Source organism: Zingiber officinale, chromosome 6B (assembly GCF_018446385.1).
Source record: "Zingiber officinale cultivar Zhangliang chromosome 6B, Zo_v1.1, whole genome shotgun sequence".
Classification (NCBI taxonomy): Eukaryota; Viridiplantae; Streptophyta; class Magnoliopsida; order Zingiberales; family Zingiberaceae; genus Zingiber; species Zingiber officinale.
This window is the reverse complement of record NC_055996.1, coordinates 60,511,545-60,534,189: the sequence shown is the minus strand read 5'-3', so window position 1 is coordinate 60,534,189 and position 22,645 is coordinate 60,511,545. Positions and strand designations below refer to the sequence as shown.

General features: G+C 36.6%; 2 protein-coding genes across 2 annotated transcripts; both read left to right on the top strand.

Annotated features, from left to right (window-relative positions):
- Positions 1 to 18,413: 18,413 nt before the first annotated feature.
- On the top strand, positions 18,414 to 18,815 carry LOC121991024. The gene has a single exon (XM_042545053.1). The coding sequence runs from the start codon at positions 18,414 to 18,416 to the stop codon at positions 18,813 to 18,815; it is 402 nt and encodes a 133-aa protein (XP_042400987.1).
- A 297-nt stretch (positions 18,816 to 19,112) lies between these two features.
- LOC121991023 lies at positions 19,113 to 20,818 on the top strand. The gene is made up of 4 exons (XM_042545052.1): positions 19,113 to 19,336; positions 19,822 to 20,280; positions 20,329 to 20,465; positions 20,622 to 20,818. The coding sequence occupies exons 1-4, from the start codon at positions 19,113 to 19,115 to the stop codon at positions 20,816 to 20,818; spliced, it is 1,017 nt and encodes a 338-aa protein (XP_042400986.1).
- Positions 20,819 to 22,645: the final 1,827 nt, after the last annotated feature.

The following is a 22,645-nucleotide window of genomic DNA, read 5'->3' as shown; positions in this document are numbered from 1 at the left end:
AGATTTGATCAACCATGAGAGATAAATGGGTCAAGTTTGACTTGACTTGAGAGGGAAGATGAAGGGTCAAGTTTGACTTGACCAATTGCCACCTCATTGTGACTTGGCATAGGGTCGGCCAATTATGGTGTTCCACATCATCAAGGCCACATCATTGTGTGCCACCTCATGAGGGAGACCAAGAGTCATGACTCTTGGTATTACATGGAGATATAAGAATCTCTAAATGTGGCCGGCCACATTAGTGATGTGATTTACATTTTGTGTACTTATTCAAGAGGTCATCTTCTTCCTCCTCTCTTCTCTCCTCTCCCTCTCATCCTCTATTGTCGTGACCACCAAGTGTGCTAGCACACTCTAAGTGGTTCTTCTCCACCTTTTGTCCGTGTGGATACTTGTAGAGGAGTATTCACTTGACACTCTACGAGATCCGGCATCTTTTTGGACGAGCGGGATAAGCGAAGGGCTTCGCTACAAAGGTATACTCTTTTTTCATATAGATCTAAGGTAGATCTAGTGTAGAAACATGTACATGATTTAATTTTAAATATATCTTCGCACGGATCCGTGGCAAGAATTCGGGGTTTTCGCAACGCATTAAAAGAAGATCGAACCAGAGGATCGGTTGACTGATCCAATCAGCATTAAACAACATTAAAAGAAGATCTCTTGTAGATTTCAATGAATAAGGAAAAGACTTGTTCAGTCGACCGAAAAGATGGTTATGTCGACCGAACCATTAAAGACCAGTAAATGCAAAAGATCGAGCCAGCTTCGGACTTCAGCCAGGAAGGAAGGGAGTGGGTTCGGTCGACCGAACCTCCAGTACACCTATAAAAAGTGCTCGAAGTCAGAAGCTCGAAAAGAAGAATTCTGATTGACTCAAGTTCGTTTCTGCCTTATTACTCGTGCTACAAGTCTTCATCAGCTCAGCAAGCTACTTCGTCCAAAAGCACCGACCGAGCCTCAACCTTCATTTACTACTGTCGGTATATTTTGTTTTGCACTTAAATTCATATAAGATAGTAGAGTTGTTACTATCTTATATCTTTGTATCTGTACGATCTGCTTCTTTCCGAAGGATTTCGGAAAGAATGGTTTTACTGCTTTGCCCATTGGTGCGGTCAAGGACCGCGGGCCTTCGAGTAAGAGTCGAGCTAGGATCCGAACGAAGTAAACAATCTGTCTCCCTTTTACTTTCAGCTGTGCACGACTTTGATTTAAAAGATAAAGAAAAGTTTTAAAAAACACGATATTCACCCCCCCCCCTCCTCTATCGCTCTAAATCGATCTATCAATTGGTATCATAGCCTCGTTAGCTCTGAAATAACTTAATCGTTTTTCGAGCAACTTTTAAAACTTTTTTCTTTTCCTTAATTTTTTTAAGTAATATTTTTTACTCTTAATCTCGCACTACTAATCCCAAGACGAAAGTCTTGGAAATTTATTTTCTATTATCTTCTTGCAAGAATGTCAACATCCTATCAAGAAGGAAGAAGTATCTATGAACCTCCACCATACGATCAAGTTTATTCCAATATCTGGAGGCGAATGATGGAATCTTTCATAGGAAGTGAGAGTTTTGATAGCTGGATCGCACTGAGACAATCTTCTCAAAACTCAGAAGCAAACACAAAGGTAATAGATTTATTAATTAGTGTTTTGCCTAACAAAATTTTGTGTCAATTAGAAGATTACAAGAATACATTCGAGATGTGGACCAACTTGATCGAACTTCACGAGACCCCGTCGAGGCTAGAAGATCAAGATGAAAGTGGGTCTGAATCCAAATCCGAAGAGCTATCCTCAGAATCAGACCTAGAAGAACAAGACCAAATCAGCTTCATTGCACTAGTGGCTGAGGAGGAGGCTGTTGGATCTGAACCCGAGTCCTACCAAACAATCGAGTTTGAATCTGAAACGGCAATGGTCAAGGGGGAGAATTCTAATAAGGATTCAGAAGGTAATGTTGTAAATTCAAAATTTAAAGAACATATAACATGTTTTAATTGCAGAGAAAAAGGGCACTACAAAAATAAATGCCCGATGAACCAATCCGCACAACCGGAGGCAAAGGAGGAACCGATGCCTAGAGTCCGGAAAAGGAAGGACCACATTGAATGCTTTAAGTGCAAACAGATGGGACACTACAAATCTCAATATCCGGAGAGAAGACCCAAGGATTCAGGGGGAGCAATTAAGGTAAAACAATTTATATTACATGAAAAATTATATGATTTAGATCCTTCTTGTTTGAATTGTACTATGAATCTAAAAATGCATGAAAATCCTACCTTACTTAACAAAACTAATTTAATTAATAAAAAATTAAATAATTCAAATATAATTAAATTAATCAAATCAACTCAAACCTTAATCAAGACCCCGATTCAGTTAATCAAAGTTTATTTATTCAAGATAATTTGAATTTAAATCAAAATAATAATTATCTAGAATTAAATAACAATAAACATAATTTAACAAAAAATTTAAATAAAAATAAGAAACTAAACTATAAATCAAAGTTTAGAAAATTAGAAAAACAAAATAATGTTTTGAAAAATAAAATTAATAAATTAGAAAACATTATTAATAATTTTATCAACTCACAAAATCTAGATTTCAGTTATAAATCAAAACCAAATCTGAAACAAAACTTTCATAAACTTAATTATAATCATGTACCCTTTAATTATGAAACTAATCAATATTGATAATAATAATAATATAAAAACAATAATAATAAATAATATAATAACAATAATAATAAATAATATAATAACAATAATAATAAATAATAATATAATAACAATAATAATAAATAATAATAATATAAAAACAATAATAATAAATAATAATAATATAAAAACAATAATAATAAATAATATAATAACAATAATAATAAATAATGATATAACAACAATAAAAATAAAACAACTATAACAGAGTAATAATAAACAATACTAAACAATAATAAATAAAAACAATAATAATAATATGACTTGTTTGAATTGTCATGATCATGCATACTTAACTGTTGTATAACATGTTATGCATCTTTTCTTAATTTAGAATGGTTAGATTAAAAAGGTTTACCAAACCCTAACAACATAGCACTGGAATGGATTGGGATGATAGTACGTCAAGGAAACTTTGCCGAAGGCATGTCTAGGCTGAATATGAAATTCTACCTGGTGCACTAGACTTAATGGATCTGACCGAAGCTACCACAGTCAAACATGGGCTTGTTAGACCAAAATTTAGTATTAAGTTCTTTGAGCAGGAACTGTTTGAAAAGTCTTCAGCAAATGGTCCACCGTTGATACACAAGAAGGCCATAAGCCTTGCCACTGAACTGAAAGCTTATCCTTAGGAAGTCTGCTTGATTAACCCAAAGCTAAGTTTGAATCTAACATGGGTTCAATAACCTTTTTCAAACTCAATTAATTTCAAATCTAAATTAAATTTCAAACCTAATAAATTCCAACCCTAATTAAATTGCAAACTTAATTAAATTCCAAACCTAATTAATTTTTAAAACTTAATTAAAAAAATAAATTAAAAAAAAAACTTATTTATTTTAAAACTTAATTAAAATTATTTTAAAACTTAATTAAAATTATTTTAAAACTTTATTAAAATTATTTTAAAACTTTATTAAAATTATTTTAAAATTTATTAAAATTATTTTAAAACTTAATTTACAATTATTTTAAAACTTAATTAAAATTATTTTAAAACTTAATTTAAAATTATTTTAAAACTTAATTTAAAAATATTTTAAAACTTTATTAATATTATTTTAAAACTTAATTTAAAATTATTTTAAAACATAATTAAAATTATTTTAAAACTTAATTAAAATTATTTTAAAAACTTAATTAAAACTTAATTAAAACCTAATTTAAAACTTAATTGAAACTTATTTTAAAACTTAATTATTTTTAAAAAAAACTTAATTAATATTATTTAAAACTTAAATTATTTTAAAACTTAATAAACTAAATTAATTAATTTACCCTAATCATTAACTAGTTTAACTTAATTAAATTAATACACTTAATTAATTCTTAATCTCAACTTGAAATCTTAAATCAACAAATAAAGTAATTTAACATTAAACAAAATTAAAATTTCAAAACTAATTCTAAAATCTTTCTCTAATTAATTCCTAAGAAACTAATTAAATTCATAGTCAATTAATCTATAACTATTAATTATGACACTTATAATCAACCTTATTTGAAATAAGTAATAATTAATTATAAATCAACTTTTTAATCCTTAATTAAAAATAAATAATCATACTAAATTAAACTAAATTGAAACTAAATTTTAAATTAAGTTTAAATTAATCAATAAACAAATCAACCTATAACCAAAATATTTTTTAAAAAAATAAAAAATAATAATAATAATAAAACAAATTCTTAACCAAGTCAACTTATGTAATCCTTTATTAATTAGCTAATTATCTTTAACAAATAACTTTGCAATTCCTAAATTAAACGTTACCATCAACTTAAATACTAATCAATTTTAACCTAAAATTAATTTAATCAAAGTTCAACTATAACTAAATTTTAACTTAATTACAACGAAACTCACAATCAATAAAGTCATCTTACACAATTATAGGATTGTCATACTTGAAAATTTGGAATGGGTGAGATGCTAAGAAAATTAAAATTAATTTTTTTAAAAAAAAATATTTTTGAAAACTTATAATTCTATTTTCTAAAGAAATATTTTTCAAATCGTGATTGATGATTGATTGGGTGTATTATATATATAAATTATTATTATTCACCGGCTAGGTCTTTAGAACCTTAAGTCAATCGTGACCCTTAGACACACATAGAAAAATCTTCCATGTGGGTAACAAGGATTCTAAAAGGAGTGTCTGATTAAGGGGCAGAGACTTGACTGAAGGACATATTTTTTATATATATCATTCAAAATCTTGCTTTTGAAAACATATTTTGAATAAATGTTTTAAAACATTTTTTTTGAAAAAAAAAATTCTTGATAAAACTTCTTTACAAATACTTTTTGAAAATTATCTTTACATACTTATTTAAAGAAATCTGATTTTGAAATTAACTTAAAAAATATTTTTGAAAAATTGCTTACAAAACTCAAAATACTATCTTTTAAACCTAGCTCAAGCATTATCTTTTCAAAATCACTCTTCAAACTTTTTAAAAACTTTTTGAAAATTCCTTGAAAATCAAATTTTACTTAGAGAATTTCTTTAAGAATTTCCTTGAAAATTACTTGAAAATATTTTTTGAACTCAGCTTTAACAAGGATGCTTGATAAAAACTCTTTACAAATATTTTTGAAAAGTATTCTATAAAAATATCTTTCAAAGAAATTTTGCAAGCATTAAGTCTTCTATATCATGGTTTTGTAAAAATACTTTAAGTCTTGAAATACTTTTTGAAACATATTCTTGAGAGATTTTACTTAGTGCATTCTTCAAAATTATTTTGAAAAAGATACTGCAAATTTACTCAATTTTTTCATGGAATGAGGCTTTTTCAAAATCTCTATGAATCATTTTTGAAAACTCTATTATACATCAAATGGGTGAGGGAATACCTTAGGCATATCTTGAAAATATTTAAAAGTATTCCATCATTGTTGGTGCAAAACTTAGGGATCCTTAGCAATTAAAGCCATTTATGAAGAGTTCTTTTTGTTGTATGACAAAAGGGGGAGAAGAAGGGTTTAAGTTATAAATCTAAATCTTTTTGAATTGACCTAACTTAAACATATTTGTCAAACATCAAAAAGGGGGAGATTGTTGGTGCAATCGACCTCCAAGGTTTTAATGTCAGACAAATATATTTAAGTATGTTTAAGTATGGAGCTTGATCTAGGGAAGTCCTAGTGTAGGCTAGGCAAGGGAAGTCCTAGTTGGAGGCTAGGCAAGGAGAGAAATCTCGGTATATCGTGGAAGTCAGGTGGATAGGTCTGGAGGACTTGATCCCTGGGTAGCCGAATACTGAGTCCTAGTTGTAGGCTAGGTAAGGGAAATCTTGATATATCGTGGAAGCCAGGTGGATAGGTCTGGAGGACTTGATCCCTGGGTAGCCGAATACTGAGTCTTGGTGAGTGAAGCCAAGTGGATAAAATCCTAGGGGGTGGTAACCTTAGGTAACGAGAAGTCTTGGAGGAGTGAACTCCAAGCAAGGTTGATCGGATGGTTTCTGGTCGACCGCGCGCGGTCGACCGAACCAGCGGATCTCGGTAAATCTAGGTTTAGGTTTACCATTGTTTTCTGTATTATTATTGTTGTTTGCTAATATAATATTGCAGGAAAAGTCTTAGTGGATCAGGCGATCAAACACTGAGCAGACAAAAGTCCAAACAGGTCTGGAGGACCATGTTTGGCAGGTAAGTTGAGGTAAGTAACTGGAGGAGCACAGTGAGGTCGAGTTCCTGAAGGGAACAACCTAAGGTCGCTGATCCAACTGAAGAAACCGGGTAGGTTTCTAAGTTGAGATCAAGACCGTTCTACTGTCTTATATTATTACTCATGTATTTTATATTACTATGTTGATCTCTATTTTGCAGGATTATTATCTAACACTGTTTTGTAGGTTCGACCTGATCGGTCGACCGAACAAGAGGATCGGTCGACCGAACCAGGTCAACTCAAAGCAGGTATCAGTTCAGACCAAAACAGAGTACAGTCCGGTCAAAGCTTGATCGATCGACCGAACAAAAGGATCGGTCGACCGAACCATGGTGACTCAGCACAGAACAGACCATCAGCATTGATCAGCAGAAAAAGGCAAAAGGTTGATCGGTCGATCGTACCAGAGGATCGGTCGACCGATCCAATCAGCATTAAACAACATTAAAAGAAGATCTCTTGCAGATTTCGACGAACAAGGAAAAGGCTTGTTCGGTCTACCGAAAAGATGGTTCAGTCGACCGAACCATTAAAGACCAATAAATGCGAAAGATCGAGCCAGCTTCGGACTTCAGCCAGGAAGGAAGGGAGCGGGTTCGGTCGACCGAACAGTGGGATCGGTCGACCGAAGCTCCAGTACACCTATAAAAAGTGCTCGAAGTCAGAAGCTCGTAAAGAAGAATTCTGATTGACTCAAGTTCATTTCTGCCTTGCTACTTATGCTACAAGTCTTCATGAGCTCAGCAAGCTACTTCGTCCAAAAGCACCGACCGAGCCTCAACCTTCATTTACTACTGTCGGTATATTTTGTTTTGCACTTAAATTCATATAAGATAGTAGGGTTGTTACTATCTTATATCTTTGTATCTGTACGATCTGCTTCTTTCCGAAGGATTTCGGAAAGAAGGGTTTTAGTGTTTTGCCCATCGGTGCGGTCAAGGACCACAGGCCTTCGAGTAGGAGTCGAGCTAGGCTCCGAACAAAGTAAACAATCTGTCTTCCTTTTACTTTCCGCTGTGCACGACTTTGATTTAAAAGATAAAGAAAAGTTTTAAAAAGACGCGATATTCACCACCCCCCCCCCCCCTCTGTCGCTCTAAATCGATCTATCACTACATTCCCAGTCAACACAAAGTGTTTGTGGCTAAGACTGGGGTATTTCTAGAAAGGGACTTTGTTTCTAGAAAAATTAGTAGGAGTACGTTCAATCTTGAAGAAGTTCAAGATATGGACCATAGCACTGAAGCCTTGATGGAAGTTGAACTGGAACCACAAAGTGTTGTGGATGATGAGATTGTTGCTCAAGAAGTTGAGGAACAACAATCAGTTCAAGTAGACCTACATCTTCGCAGGTCTGATAGGGTACGTCGTCAGCCTGAGAGATACTCATTTCTCTTGTCTAACCATGATGGTGTTGTGCTCGTTGAGAATGAGCCTATCTCCTATCAGGAAGCTGTGATGAGACCAGATTCTGAGTCATGGCTAGAGGCCATGAGATCCGAGATGGAATCTATGTACACCAACCCAAGTATGGACTTTGGTTGATCCACCTGAAGGCGTCAAACCCATTGGGTGTAAGTGGGTCTTTAAGAGAAAGACTGACATAGATGGACTTATTATCTATAAGGGTCGCTTGGTAGCTAAAGGTTTCAAGCAAATTCATGGTATTGACTATGATGAAATCTTTTCTCCAGTAGCGATATTTAAGTCCATTCGGATCATGCTTGCTATTGTAGCATACCACGATTATGAGATCTGGCAGATGGATGTCAAAACCGTATTTCTGAATGGAAACTTGCTTGAGGATGTGTACATGACACAACCTAGGGTTTTGTAGATCCACAGCATATTAGTAGAGTATGCAAACTGCATAAGTCCATATATGGACTAAAGCAAGCTTCTCAGAGTTGGAATCTTCGATTCGATGATGCGATCAAACAGTTTGGTTTCATCAAGAATGAAGATGAACCCTGTGTCTACAAGAAGGTTGTTGGGAACACAGTTGTCTTCCTTGTATTGTATGTGGATGACATACTACTCATTGGAAATGACATCCCTTTGCTGCAGTCTGTAAAAACTTGGCTAGGGAATTGTTTCTCAATGAAGGACTTGGGTAAAGCAACTTGTATTTGAGGCATAAAGATCTATAGAGATAGATCTAAGAGATTGCTTGGCCTAAGTCAAAGTACATATATTGACACGGTATTACTACAGTTTGCCATACAGAATTCCAAGAAAGGATTTCTGTCGATGTCACATGGTTTGAGTCTTTCGAAGACTCAAAGTCCCTCTTCTAGAGAGGAGAGAGACCGCATGGATAAGATCCCTTATGCCTCAGCCATAAGATCTATCATGTACGTCATGCTATGTACTCGTCCTGATGTTTCGTATGCTTTGAGCATGACGAGCAGATACCAGTCAGATCCAGGTGAGCGTCACTGGATAGTGGTCAAGAATATTCTTAAGTACCTGAGAAGGACTAAAGATTATTTCTTGATATTTGGAGGCGATGACGAGCTAGCTGTAAAGGGTTACAGTGATGCCAGCTTCCAAACTAACCAGGGTGATTATACATTGCAGTCTGGGTTTGTGTTTTGCTTGAATGGTGATGCTGTGAGCTGGAAGAGTTCGAAGCAGGACACAGTTGCTGATTCTACAACAGAAGCCGAGTATATTGCTGCATCAGAAGCAGCAAAGGAGGCAGTTTGGATACACAAGTTCATTATTGAGCTTGGGGTGGTTCCTAGCATAGCCGATCCTATAGAGCTCTATTATGACAACAATGGAGCAATTGCATAGGCTAAGGAACCCCGCTCACACTAGCGGACAAAACACATACTACGGTGCTTCCATCTCATTCGAGAGATCATCGATAGAGGAGATGTGAAGATTTGTAGAGTACCCACAGAGGCTAACGTCGTTGATCCCTTGACTAAGGCTTTGGCACAGAGAAAGCATGATGGTCACACTAGGTCATTAGGTCTTAGAGCCTACACTGATTGGCACTAGTGCTGGTGGGAGATTATTAGTTAGAGCCCTAGAGCCAATCATATGATGATTGTTGTATGGACTCAATGTATCATATTCCTATATATTAATAAAGACATTTCTTTATGGTTATTATACTTACTTGTATTGGTGTCAAATAACTAAGTATAATAGCGTCTTTGAGTAGAAGGTTCTTATCTATATCAATCGATTGGTTGAATCGATAGTGAGATGATATAAAGAACACTACTCTTCATCATTCCTAGTCAAGTATTAACATTCAGGGACAATATTAATGCGATGAGACTAGCATGTAGGTCAACACGATGACTTGATCTCACAAGTCATGGATATAGAGGTATCAAGTTGACACATGGGTATGCATTGGAGAATGTATACTGAATGACCCACCATGAGAAAGTATCATGGATCATTATATGAGTGTCATATATTTTCTCATGTGACTATTAGTATGACTATGAGTCCTTGGACTTGAAGTCACCATGGTTCCCTACATAAGGAGTTGCATACTTTGGCTTCGTCAAACGTCACCCGTAACTGGGTGGACTATAAAGGCGATTACTGGTATATAACAAATTATGCGGAGGGATATGAGTGATGTAGATGGGATCTATTCCTCCTATATGATGGGAGTGACATCATCATTCTTGATAGAGTGAGACCACTAAGTGCATGACCATGCCCAAATAAGTCAATATGAGATATTGAGCTCATTTATTTAGAGTGAGTCTACTTGGAGTTCAAGATATAGATTGATTAGAGGATGACACGGTCTATGCCTTATTTGATCAATTTAGATGTCAAGGATAGAAGGACATTGTCACATATTGTGAGAGTTACAATTAGTAGTCACAAGGTGATGTTGGATCTCAACATTCTTGTAACTTGGGTAGTAATGATGTGTTGCTAGATACCGCTCATTACTTATGCTTCTAAATGGGTTTATGAGCATTGCCAAGGTTACAAGAACCTATAGGGTCACACATAAAGGGCAATTAGATGGAGAATAAGTTCATATGATGAACCAAGAGAATTAGGTTCATATGATGAACCAAATTAGATTAAGAGTAATCCAAATTAGACTAATTGAGTTGACTCAATTTGATTTATGTGTCTAATGAGTCTAATTTAGATTATGACTCATTGAATCAATTTAATTTAACGGATAGAGATTCACTAAATCAAACTGACTTGAATCAATGGTTAGATTTGATCAACCATGGGAGATAAATGGGTCAAGTTTGACTTGACTTGAGAGAGAAGATGAAGGGTCAAGTTTGACTTGACCAATTGCCACCTTATTGTGACTTGGCATAGGGCTAGCCAATGATGGTGTTCTACATCATCAAGGCCACATCATTGTGTGCCACCTCATGAGAGAGACCAAGAGTCATGACTCTTGGTATTACATGGAGGTATAAGAACCTCTAAATATGGTCGGCCACATTAGTGATGTGAGTTACATTTTGTGTACTCATTCAAGAGGTCATCTTCTTCCTCCTCTCATCTCTCCTCTCCCTCTCATCCTCCATTGTCATGACTACCATGAGTGCTAGCACACTCTAAGTGGTTGTTCTCCACCTTTTGTCCGTGTGGATACTTATAGAGGAGTGTTCACTTGACACTCTACGAGATCCGACATCTTTTTGGATGAGCGGGATAAGCGAAGACCTTCGCTACAAAGGTATACTCTTTTTTCATGTAGATCCAAGGTAGATCTAGTGTAGAAACATGTACATGATTTAATTTTAAATATATCTTCGCACGGATCCGTGGCTAGAATTCAGGGTTTTCGCAACGCAAAAAGCGATTTTTGCGGCTCGAATTCCTAACACAATCGACTAAAGTCAAAATGAGCATCCAATCAGAAATCCCATAGGACCAAAATTTCAATCCGACCAGCAGCTTGGCCATACCAATCAACTCATCCATCCCCATATGGCGATTTGAGATTATTGACCCAAGCCATCTCAAGATAAGTATAAACTTGAATTTTAAAATTCAAATTCTAAAATATCTCTTTATCAAATAGGAAGTTCAAATCGAAAAGGCATTCGGGTCATACACTATGCCTTCATCTCTCCAAGATATTCGGGTCATACACCGCACCTCCAGATCTCCAAGGCATTTGGGTCATACACCGTGCCTCCAATTCTCTAAGGAATTCGAGTCATACACTATGCCTCTAGCTCTCCAAGGCATTCGAGTCATACACCATGCCTCTAACACTCCATGCCTCCAGCTCTCCAAGGCATTCGAGTCATACACCGTGCCTCCAGCTCTCCAAGGCATTCAGATCATACATCATGCCTCTATCTCACCAAGGCATTCGGGTCATAACTGTACTTCTAGTTCTCCAAGGCATTCGAGTCATACACCATGCCTCCAAGTCTCCAAGGAATTCAGATCATATATTGTGCCTCCAACTCTCCAAGGCATTTAGGTCATATACCGTACCTTCAGCTCTCCAAGGCATTTGAATTATACATCGTGTCTCCAACTCTCTAAGGCATTTGGGTCATACACCGTGCCTCCAACACCAAGTTCTAGACTCTCGTGTCGACCGGCTGAATTATAAGCAAGCTTGTCATGGTGCCCAAATCACATATTCTTGTGTCGATCGGCGAGTTATAAGCAAGTCTGCCCTCATGCCTGTCGCAGACTCTCATGCCAACCGGCCGAGTTATAAGCGAGTCTGCTCTTGCGTCTATCCCAGACTATTGTGCCACTCGACCGAGTTATAGGCAAGCCTTCTCTCATGTCACTCAGCCGAGTTATAAGTGAACATGCTCTCACGCCTATGCTCTAAACTCTCATGTCACTTAGCAAAGTTATGGGCGAGCTTACCCTCGCACCTATTATAGACTCTCGTGTTGTTCAGCTGAGTTATAAGCAAGTCTATCCTCACGCTTGTCCTAGACTCTCGGGTCGCTCGGCAAAGTTATAAGCTAGCCTACCCTTGCATCTATTCCAGACTCTTGTGCCGCTCGACTTAGTTATAAGCGAGCCTGCCCTCGCGCCTGCTCCAAACTCTTATGCCGATCGGCCAAGTTATAAGGCAGCATACCCTCACGCCCAAGTCCTAGACTCTAGACCGAGTTATAATCGAGCTTGCTCTTATGCCTATTCCAGACTCTCGTGTCGCTTGGCCAAGTTATAAGAGAGTCGACCATCGCGCCTGTTCTAGACTTTTGTGCCGCTCAGCTGAGTTATAAGCGAGTTTGCCCTCGCGTCTGTTCTAGACTCTAATGCCACTCAGTCGAGTATAAGCGAGTCTGCCCTCACGCCCATTCTAGACTCTTGTGTCGCTCGACCGAGTTATAAGCAAGTCTTGCCTTGTGCCTATTCCAGACTCTTGTACCACTCGACCGAGTTATAAGCGAGTCTGCTCTCACACCTACTCCAGACTCTCATGTCGCTCGACCGAGTTATAACCGAGCCTACCCTCGCACCTGTTCTAAACTCTCATGTCGCTTGATCGAGTTATAAACGAGCATGGTCTCGTGCCTATGTTCCAAGCTCTCGGGCCTCTCGGTCGAGTTATAAGTGATCCTAGCCTTGTACCTATTCCAGACTCTCATGTTCCTCGGCCGAGTTATAAATGAGTCTATCCTCACATATGTTCTAGACTCTCGTGCTACCCAGCCAAGTTATAAGCGAGTCTACCCTTGCGCCTGTTTCAGACTCTTGTGTTAATTGGCTAAGTTATAAACGAGTATGTCCTCGTGCCTATTCTAGACTCTTGCGTCACTCGGCCGAGTTATAAGCAAGCTTGCTCTCTCACCTATTCTCAACTCTTACCACAATTGTGAACTATTTGAATGGGTAATTCTCCCAGCATAAACTCAAACGGCATAAGTAGGACTGAGCGTCTAAGCGAATGACACTAAAGAACACAAGTGTCTAGTCAATCGAGCTTATAGCCTCTTTCGACTAAACTTGAAGAGGAGGCTAGTGATAAGGCGAGTAAGGTGGGACCCCTAAAGTTGGGTTCGACATTAAGAAAGTCAGCTGATGTGACAATCAAAGTCAAGAAAGGATCAACTCTTAGGTCGTATCAATGTAATACTGAAATAAGTCAAGTGTCACCGCCGAGTGCTTTGGCCGATCAAACACACTGGGCACATCACTCAGCTAGACCGAACTCTATATTCAAGTGTAGCAACCGAGTGCAAGATGAATCCCCAATATAAAGTCTGACCAAACATCTTGTCCGAGCGGATGACGAATCCCTAACATAAATCCAAGCAGACTTAGCATCAATCTGACCCACGGGGCTTAGCTCCCCACTTCGTCGAGGCAGGGTTCCCAGTCTATAGCCGATCGACCCCAGGGTTGGTTAAACTTATGGGGCCCAACTCCCTACTTCTCCAATGTAAGGTTCTTATGCAAACCTAGTCAGCCCCAGCGCTAGCCGGACTTACGGGGCCCAGCTCTCCGCTTCTTAAATGCAAGGTTCTCAATGCAAACCCGATTGGCCCCAACGCTAGTCAGACTTATGGGACCCAGCTCCCCACTTCTCATGAGCATGACTCCAAGCATACAGCTGGTCGGTCCTAGTGTTGGTCGGACCTACGGGGCCTAGCTCCCTACTTCTTCAATGTAAGGTTCTCAGCATAAACTCGGTCGTCTCAAAGGTCGGTCGGACCTCAATGGCTCAGGTCCCCACTTCTCCGGAGCATGGCTCCCAGTATATTCCTGGTCGGCTAAGGAGCCAGTCAAACTCTTTTTAGGAGACAACATTATCAGATAATTGCAACAACCTGTCAAAGAATAACAACTACTTGTCAGAAAATATTTCATCATTCTGATATATACATGCAACAGAACCTTCTTCCAACCATAGGGAAGCTATCGTACATCCTCCACCATCTGACATACTCTGACACTAAATATTTTCTGTTGCCTCATTAATTATAGAGGTTATGAAGGGCAGTATAAAAAGGGGGTCTTCTTCGTTGGCCAAGTACGCTCACTCACACAAGAGCACACATGCATCTATATAACTATTCTACTATTCATCTTTTCGCTCGGCTACTGTTCTGACTTGAGCGTCGGAGTGCTTATGCTAAAACCCCCTCCCTAGTTCTCTCCCTAACATTCTCATTGGCTTTGTCTGTTATGTGTGTAGATCCGCAGCTCCTAGCTCCAGGTTCGCTCAATCACATTCATATCTGCATGCTAGAACACGTTTCATAAACATGTGTAGCAAAAAAAAAATAATACTAATTCCTAATTATTACATCACACACACCATTCGCATATAAGGATACAACATGCTAAACATTATCGCATAATTAAAATTTTACGGGAAGTAAATTTATGGTAGGTATACCTTACGGATGACCTGTAATGAGAAGGGCATCAACCATAGTGATGTTGTCAAACCTCGCCTCTATTCGTTTCCACTCCAAGCTCCTCAAGACAACTCCATGAGTACAAGCCTCTCCTTTAGAAGTTACTAGCCACGAGCAAAGAAGAAGGATTAGGAGGAAGAAGAAGAGAAGCACACAAGAGGGAGTTTTACTCCCTTGTGGTGGTCACGACAACAAGAGGGAGCACCCCCTTGTTGGCGGCGGGAGAGAGAGAAGAGGGAGAGGAGGATTGGATTTCCAAAAGTCAAATCAACCAAATAATGAAACTTTTATCTAATTCTCTCATAATTACATCTATATATAATCCTCTTTAATAAGTTGGATTAGAAAGTACAAATCTAACTCATTATCCCTTAACTAAAAATTAGCTCATTAACCCCTTGGTTTGATTCACAACTAAATCAAGTTAGTTCATGACTAATTTATGATTAAACCAAATATGGTCCAACTGTGTCATAAGAGATGTAACTCATTCATGCTTCCATTATGACAAATATTTTCATATTTATCTTATGTATGGTCCAACCAAATATTTATCTCTTGATCTAAGAATTCTATTCTTTAACTTGTTTTACATCTTTTAGAGACTCGTTAGTGTGTGTGACCCAATAGGTTCCCGGTTCATCTTGGTCGTCCATAATTAACTATTTAATTATAGAATAATCATGAGTGACACCTAGTAGTACATCATGATCCCCAATTAGCCGAAAAATCATAGTTGCTCTTAGAACTAATTCTAAACTCTTCAGCAGCTACAGTGAGTCATGTCTTGTTCCTTTCACTCGTCTTATACCCACTTGGTTCAAGACATGGTCTATATGTCTGTCCCCACTAGACTGACTATATCACACCTAGCCCAAGTAATATTTTCTCGTTCTATGGATTCAAATTACTCGTACATATGTCTAAGAGTCTCACACTTTTAACATGTGATGCTTTGGCCAAATATTTTAAGTAATAATTCTAACGAGTAGCTATAGGGTATACGTCTCCTCGCAAGGAGCGGTGAATCTTCTGTGGGCTATCCAAACATCATCGGACATTTCGACTTATACTCAATCATCTCGGGTCTATACCTCAATGAGGTGTTTGCATAAGATATCAAAGTATAAGTCTTTATGACCAAAATGACTTGTGTACCTCAAGTCGAAGAAAACTTGTACTCGTTCTATAGTAAGAACTCACAGACATATCTATATATATGAAGAACCATATGAAGTCTTACAGCTAGTCACTCCAATGAACTATTTATCATAACTAGCATCCACGTTTGACTTTCGATATCCCAATGTCTCCAGCTAGTTAGAAAATAGCTGTTTGGCGAACCAAGGAGTATAACTCGTATTAATCTTACAGAATTGATGATGTCCGAATGCATCAATTCGATGACTAGAAAAATTCTAATACGTTCATAATTGCATATATAGAGATAATTTATTATGAATTGTATTGTGAACATTCAGTAAATTAGTTTAAGACAATTAAACATATAATATACACTCAAATAGTGAATCTATATTTAATAAAAATCGTAAGACGATTGTCTTAGGATATCTTTTAAAATCTAACAGCATTTTTTCTGTTTTTAGACAGGATCATATACACACTTACATTAATGACTAAAGACACTATTAAATTGAGTTATTTTGTATGAAAAAACCAGTCAGTTTTATCGGAATAACATTTAGTGAGCAAAGTTGTTGCCCCATCTCATCTATCTCATCTCATGAGCACTTTGCTTGCTCACTAGGGCACGTTTTGATTTGCTGCATGCCAATGCGTTTTATTTGGGGTGCTTTGTAGTTGGTGGTTGGTAGCCAAACCACAATTTGACATGTAACTAGCCAAACCCAACTTAATTTTATGCGTTAACAAGATAATCAAGGTTTTGAAAACAACATCAGTTGTTTTTGTTCATCCAGTGTATATCCACACTTTAAAGGTGTTGAAAGAGACTGATCAGGCCCTCAGGCACGATGCAACAGTAAGATGTTTAATATATTAATCAAATATTCAGGTTCGAATCTCAATTACAATGACAATACATTTGCATGACATTTTTCTCGAACGACATAAAAATTTTATTACGGGAGGAGCCGTTTACGTTTCCCACTTCCAGAATTAGTTAGATCTATAAATGTCTAAATACTTGGATTAAAAAAATAAAAAAAAACATAACATAACACGAGCTCGTTGGCCCATTTATGTGCTAGGCCAAGCCTAACACGACATGGTTGTTCACACGCCATGTCGGGCACTACCAAATATTAATTAGATGTGGTCGGTAAAATGGCCTGACCCAATTAGTGCATTTATGAGTTGGGCCTCATATATCAGTTTTTTTAAATAAAATAGTAAAAATAAAAAATTAGACAAATAATAATAATAGAAAATAACAAAATATATAATTTAAAAAATATATTTCTAATTTATTTTTTTTTTATAATTTTAATATTTTAATTTAGTGCATTAATATAAAATCAATTACTAAATATACTAATTATACACATAATATATATTATCAATTAATAATCTATATTTAATTAAAACGTGATCATAGAAAAACAATATTTGTTTTGCCAATTGCAACTTTAAGACACACATAAATATAAAATCAATTTAATTTGCATTTTGCTAGCACGGATTATTATTATTATTATTATATTTGTTTTTAATAATTCAAGTTTTCAACATCCGACTAATTTTAAAAGTAACTGGATTTATTTTAAAAAAAATTTGTCGACCATCAAAATAAATTAAAATGCACATATGAGTCCAATGGATGATATAATGTATTATAAATGAAATTTAAATATATATTATCCAGTGAATCCGTCTCATTTCTTACCATCATATTATGATCCGGAGTTTAATGAAACTTTTTTTAACAAAAGTGAATAGAGCATCTGTAACGCGGCGTTAATGCCGCATTATAACGCGACTATTCATTTAACGCCGCGTTGCAGATACCAACGCGGCGTTAAAGCGCTTGAACGCGTTCAAGCGTTCATGGGGTGGGCCATGGCGGGCCCACCCCATGTGTAAACTTTTTTTTTTTAATAACGGTTTTTTTTTAAATAACGGCTAGTTATTTAAATAAACGCATTCAAGTGTTCAGTGAAGCGTTCATGCCGTTTAAGTTTTTTTAAATGTAAATTTTTAAATTAAAAATTAAATAACGGCTAATTATTTAACGGTTATTTTTTAACGGCTAATTAACGGTTAGTTCGAAATTTCATCTATAAATAACCATCAATATGCACACATATTTTCATTCCAACTGATTACTCTTTCAATTCTATTCTCTAAATTTTCTCCCCATCTATTTTTTTCAAGTTCCTACCATTTTATTTTCTATCCGAAATGGATGAAAATAATAGGGCATTTTTTACAAATTTCTTGAATTCTACAAACAACTCGCAAGAATATTCATCTTCACAAAATCCACAAATTCCACCAAATTATCAATACCCACATCAATTTCCCAATATGTCGTTCCTCTACAAAATCTTCAAAATTTCCAAGGTTTTGGAAATTCTATGAATAATCTGAATTATGCCCCTCGAGGTCCATATCAACCGCTTCCAGCCGAATATTGGCAAAACATGAGTCATCCGTATTTCACGCCGTCGGTTGTTCATGGATATGATACCCCGCACACAACTGGTATGTCTTTGACTCCTTCGATGTCGAATGAACCTGCAACTCCGACTTTTGTCCCGGAGAATCAACTTTCCGACCGTGAATCCCCAATTGAGGTGGTCAATTTAGAAAAGGTGGTTTCAAATGCTGAGGGTACAAGAAAGCGTTCAAGTTGGACAAAGGTTGAAGATGAGGTCTTAGCGAGAAGTTTTGTCACTATCAGTGATAATCCAATAATCAGCAATGATCAAAAGGCGGATGCTTTTTGGGGACGGGTTGCAAGCTACTACAATGCAAATCTTCCCCTAGGTTCAAACACCAGAAGTGCAAATGTTATACGATCACATTGGCACAATACAATCTAAAAGAAGGTATATCGATTCAACGCAAATTACAATAGTATTTATAGTTCATATCGAAGTGGTCACAGTAATGAAGATATATTGAGGTTTGTGTACGAAAAATATCTATCCGAAAATAATGGTGTTGCATTCAATTTCAAACATGTGTGGAGAATTGTCAAAGACCGTCCAATGTTTACTCTACAGTCCGCTGATCACTTTGTGGCCACAAAGAAGACGAGGACCTCAGAGTCGGGAGCAAGCAACACCTCCTCAAACCAAGATGTGAGTATAGACCTGGATTATGAAGATACTCGTTCAATGGGGCAAAAGGCAGCAAAAAGAAAGGGAAAAGACAAAGTAAAATCGACCATGGAGGATCTAACAATAAACTATAACAATATTATCACAAAGTTCACTGAGTACACAAGCGTGAAGAAGTCCGAAGTCGATTTGAAACAAAAACAACTTGAAGTAGAAGAGATTAAGACAAAAGCTGCATTGTCCAAATCTGAAGCTAAGAATCGTCGCTTGAAGTTGAAGGAGTATGAAATATTGAACAAAGACACCTCGCAGATGACAAAGGAGCAATTTATCATACATGAATGTTTATGTAAGAATATTAGGTCGAGATGGAATATCTAAATTATTTACTTAACGTTCATTTTCTAATATTATTATATTTTCGAGTGATTGTATTTTTTAATTATTGTATTTCTCATTTCGATTAATGTGATTTTTAATTATTATAATTTTGTAAAATAGTCGTTATAAACAAGTCATTGGAAACTAACTGTTACAACTAGTCGTTGGAAACTAGCTGTTACATCTAGTCGTAGGAAACTAGCCGTTGCAAACTAGGCGTTACAAACTTACCGTTGCAAATTAGCCGTTGCAACGCGACGTTGCATACTAGTCATTGCAAACTAGCCATTGCATGAGAAAAACAATATATATAGACCATCATACCATTTCTTAAACACATATACTAAAACGTGTTTCCTCCAAAAATGTCTCATTCTACATGCAGCTCTAGCTCAAGTTCCAGCTCGATAAGCGAAGACGAAGTCCATGTTGAAATCGATGAGCAAGCTTATGATTCAGGTGAAGAACTGATGTTATTGGTTCTTCAACAACACAAACAACTTATGGAAGCATATCAGAGGAGGGACACGTGCAGAAGAAGGTTCGTCCAAAGAAATCGTGAAGTCGGGCATGAGAGACTCGTCAATGATTATTTCTCTATAACCCCGGTGTATCACGATGAAATATTTCGAAGACGATTTCGAATGCGAAGAGAGTTATTCCTCCGCATAGTGAATGCATTAGAGAATCATTCAGCATTTTTTCAACAAAGGGACGATGTTGTACGAAGAAAAGGGTTGTCATCACTACAAAAATGCACCGCTACGATTCGTCAACTGGCTTACGGAGTCCCCGCCGATCATCTTGACGAGTACCTACGTATGGGTGAATCAACTACTATCAGGTGCCTTTTCAAGTTCTGTGAATACGTTGTTGAAATATTTGGTGATAGGTACTTGAGAATGCCAAATGCTGATGATGTTCAACGTCTTCTTCAAATGCATGATGAGAGACATGACTTTCCTGGCATGTTAGGTAGCCTTGATTGTATGCACTGGAAATGGAAAAATTGTCCAGTTGCTTGGAAAGGTCAATTTACAAGGGGACATGGGTCACCAACAATCGTACTTGAAGCGGTCGCGTCTCATGACTTGTGGATATGACATGCATTTTTTGGGGTCGCCGGTTCACATAACGATATTAACGTGTTATATGAATCTCCCATATTCAACAACGTCTTGCAAGGAAATATGCCGGAGATTAATTTCACGGTGAACGACACTGCATATACGAAGAACTATTATCTAACAGATGGAATATATCTCGAGTGGGCTACTTTTGTTAAGGCTTTTCCTTGCCCGGAGGATCCCAAGAGGAAGTTGTTTAAGGAAAGACAGAAGTCTGCAAGAAAAAATGCTGAACAGGCATTTGGGGTGCTCTAATCTCGATGGGCGATTGTCAGAAGTCCAGCTTGGTATTGCTATAGGAAAAAGTTAAAACAAATCATGTTAGCATGCATTATTTTGCATAATATGATTGTTGAGGATGAGGGAGGCCACGTGACAAATTGGTACAACGAAGAAGGTGACGAACCCGCACAACCTATCCATGGCTCAAACCAAGGATTTCAGGATTATCTTCGAACAAATTCTGAGCTACGTGACACTCAAGTTCATCACCAACTTCGTGCCGACTTAGTTGAGCATATCTGGGAGCAATACAACAATAATCCGTGAATTAATATTTCATATATTATTTTTAATGACATAATAGTATGGTTTATTTAAGTTATTATTGCATTTCAATTTCATAATTACATGGTAATTTAAAATAAATTTTGTTTTTCCAACTTTGTAATTTTAGCCGCTCAGTTGTAATTTAGTTTTCCCAACTTTATAATTTTAGGTGTTCAATTGTAATTTCATTTTCCCAACTTTATAATTTCGTTTTCCTAATATTGTAATTTCGTTTTCTCACAAACATCTATTTTATTTAATAAATATATTTAAAAAATTAATATTATTTTTGAAAAATAATAAAATTATATTTTTAAACGTAAGATTATTATTAAAAAAATAATAATAATTTAAATATTTTAAAACATATTTTAAATATATTTATTTAATATGATATAATTTTAAGATGAGTGAGTGGACGGTGAGACCCATGAATAATGAGTATTAACGTTAAAAGGGATGTGAGTGAAAGAAGAATGTTATTATAACGAGTATGTGACAGTGAGCCCCATGCTTTTTGATTAGGTGATGGGTGTTATAACATTAGAGCATTATGGATACTCTTATGCTTACTCTAAGATTTTTTTATAATCCGTCTTCAGGTTATATGAAAGAAGATAAATTAACTTCAAGTTATATGAAAAAAGATAAATTACGAAGTTAATTTATAATAGACCGTTAAATCGATTAAATAAGAAGAATTTTGTTTCTAAAAATACGTGTCCCATCCGAATTAATCTCCTGTCCCATTTTATTTAATGAAATCTTTTACCTCTCCGCTCTGGTGGCTATGATAACACAAATAAATGGAAATTGAGATGACTTAAATGAGGAAGCAAGGGATGCAAGGGATGATGAACTCTTTAAGTGAAATCACACTTGTAAATTCTGACCTCAGAAATGGAGTTATTATACCATATTGATGGGTCCGAAATTCAACTCGATGCTAGACGTTCGATGCATCCTCCAATTATTTGGGTGAACTTGCATGGATTTACATGCATCATAGGGCTGAGAAGTAAAGTAAAACTCCTATAATACTTAAGTTAACATGTGATGGTTGAAGGGGCGGAGCCATCTTTTTACTTGGACTATCTAAAAAAAAATATGTTTTTTTTCAGCTTCAACACAAACCTAAGTTTTCAATTAAACCTAAAATTTCCTCTTATGATGCCTGTCTTGCTCACCTCCCTGCACATGACTGATTACTCATGGTATGTCGTGTGAGCAGTCGACGTCAGTATTGGTGCTGGCTTCCTTGTCCCTCCTAGCAGGAGTCCGGTTGTGACTAGACGAGTACAACTGCTACCCTCCTTCTCCATAACAACGTACGATATCTGTGCGACCATTGCTGCAGCTGTTGCCCCCAACCCATTTGTTGCTACCTTTCTCCCTAACCATCACCGCATCACATTCACTGCTCTCCCTGTCAAGAATTTCATTGTTGCTACTCTCCTTACCACAAGCGACGTCGACTCTGCCCTATCGTCGTGACTCAGTCATGACTGCCGTCATCAGAACACCTATTAGGCC

Bases quoted from the DNA above. Each gene is read 5' to 3' on its own strand.
- LOC121991024 (XM_042545053.1), top strand. From the start codon at position 18,414: ATGAGTCATCCGTATTTCACGCCGTCGGTTGTTCATGGATATGATACC.
- LOC121991023 (XM_042545052.1), top strand. From the start codon at position 19,113: ATGGGGCAAAAGGCAGCAAAAAGAAAGGGAAAAGACAAAGTAAAATCG. The intron at 20,281-20,328 runs GTGCCTTTTCAA...ATTTGGTGATAG, and splicing joins GGTGAATCAACTACTATCAG to GTACTTGAGAATGCCAAATG. The intron at 20,466-20,621 runs GTCAATTTACAA...ACGTCTTGCAAG, and splicing joins TTGTCCAGTTGCTTGGAAAG to GAAATATGCCGGAGATTAAT.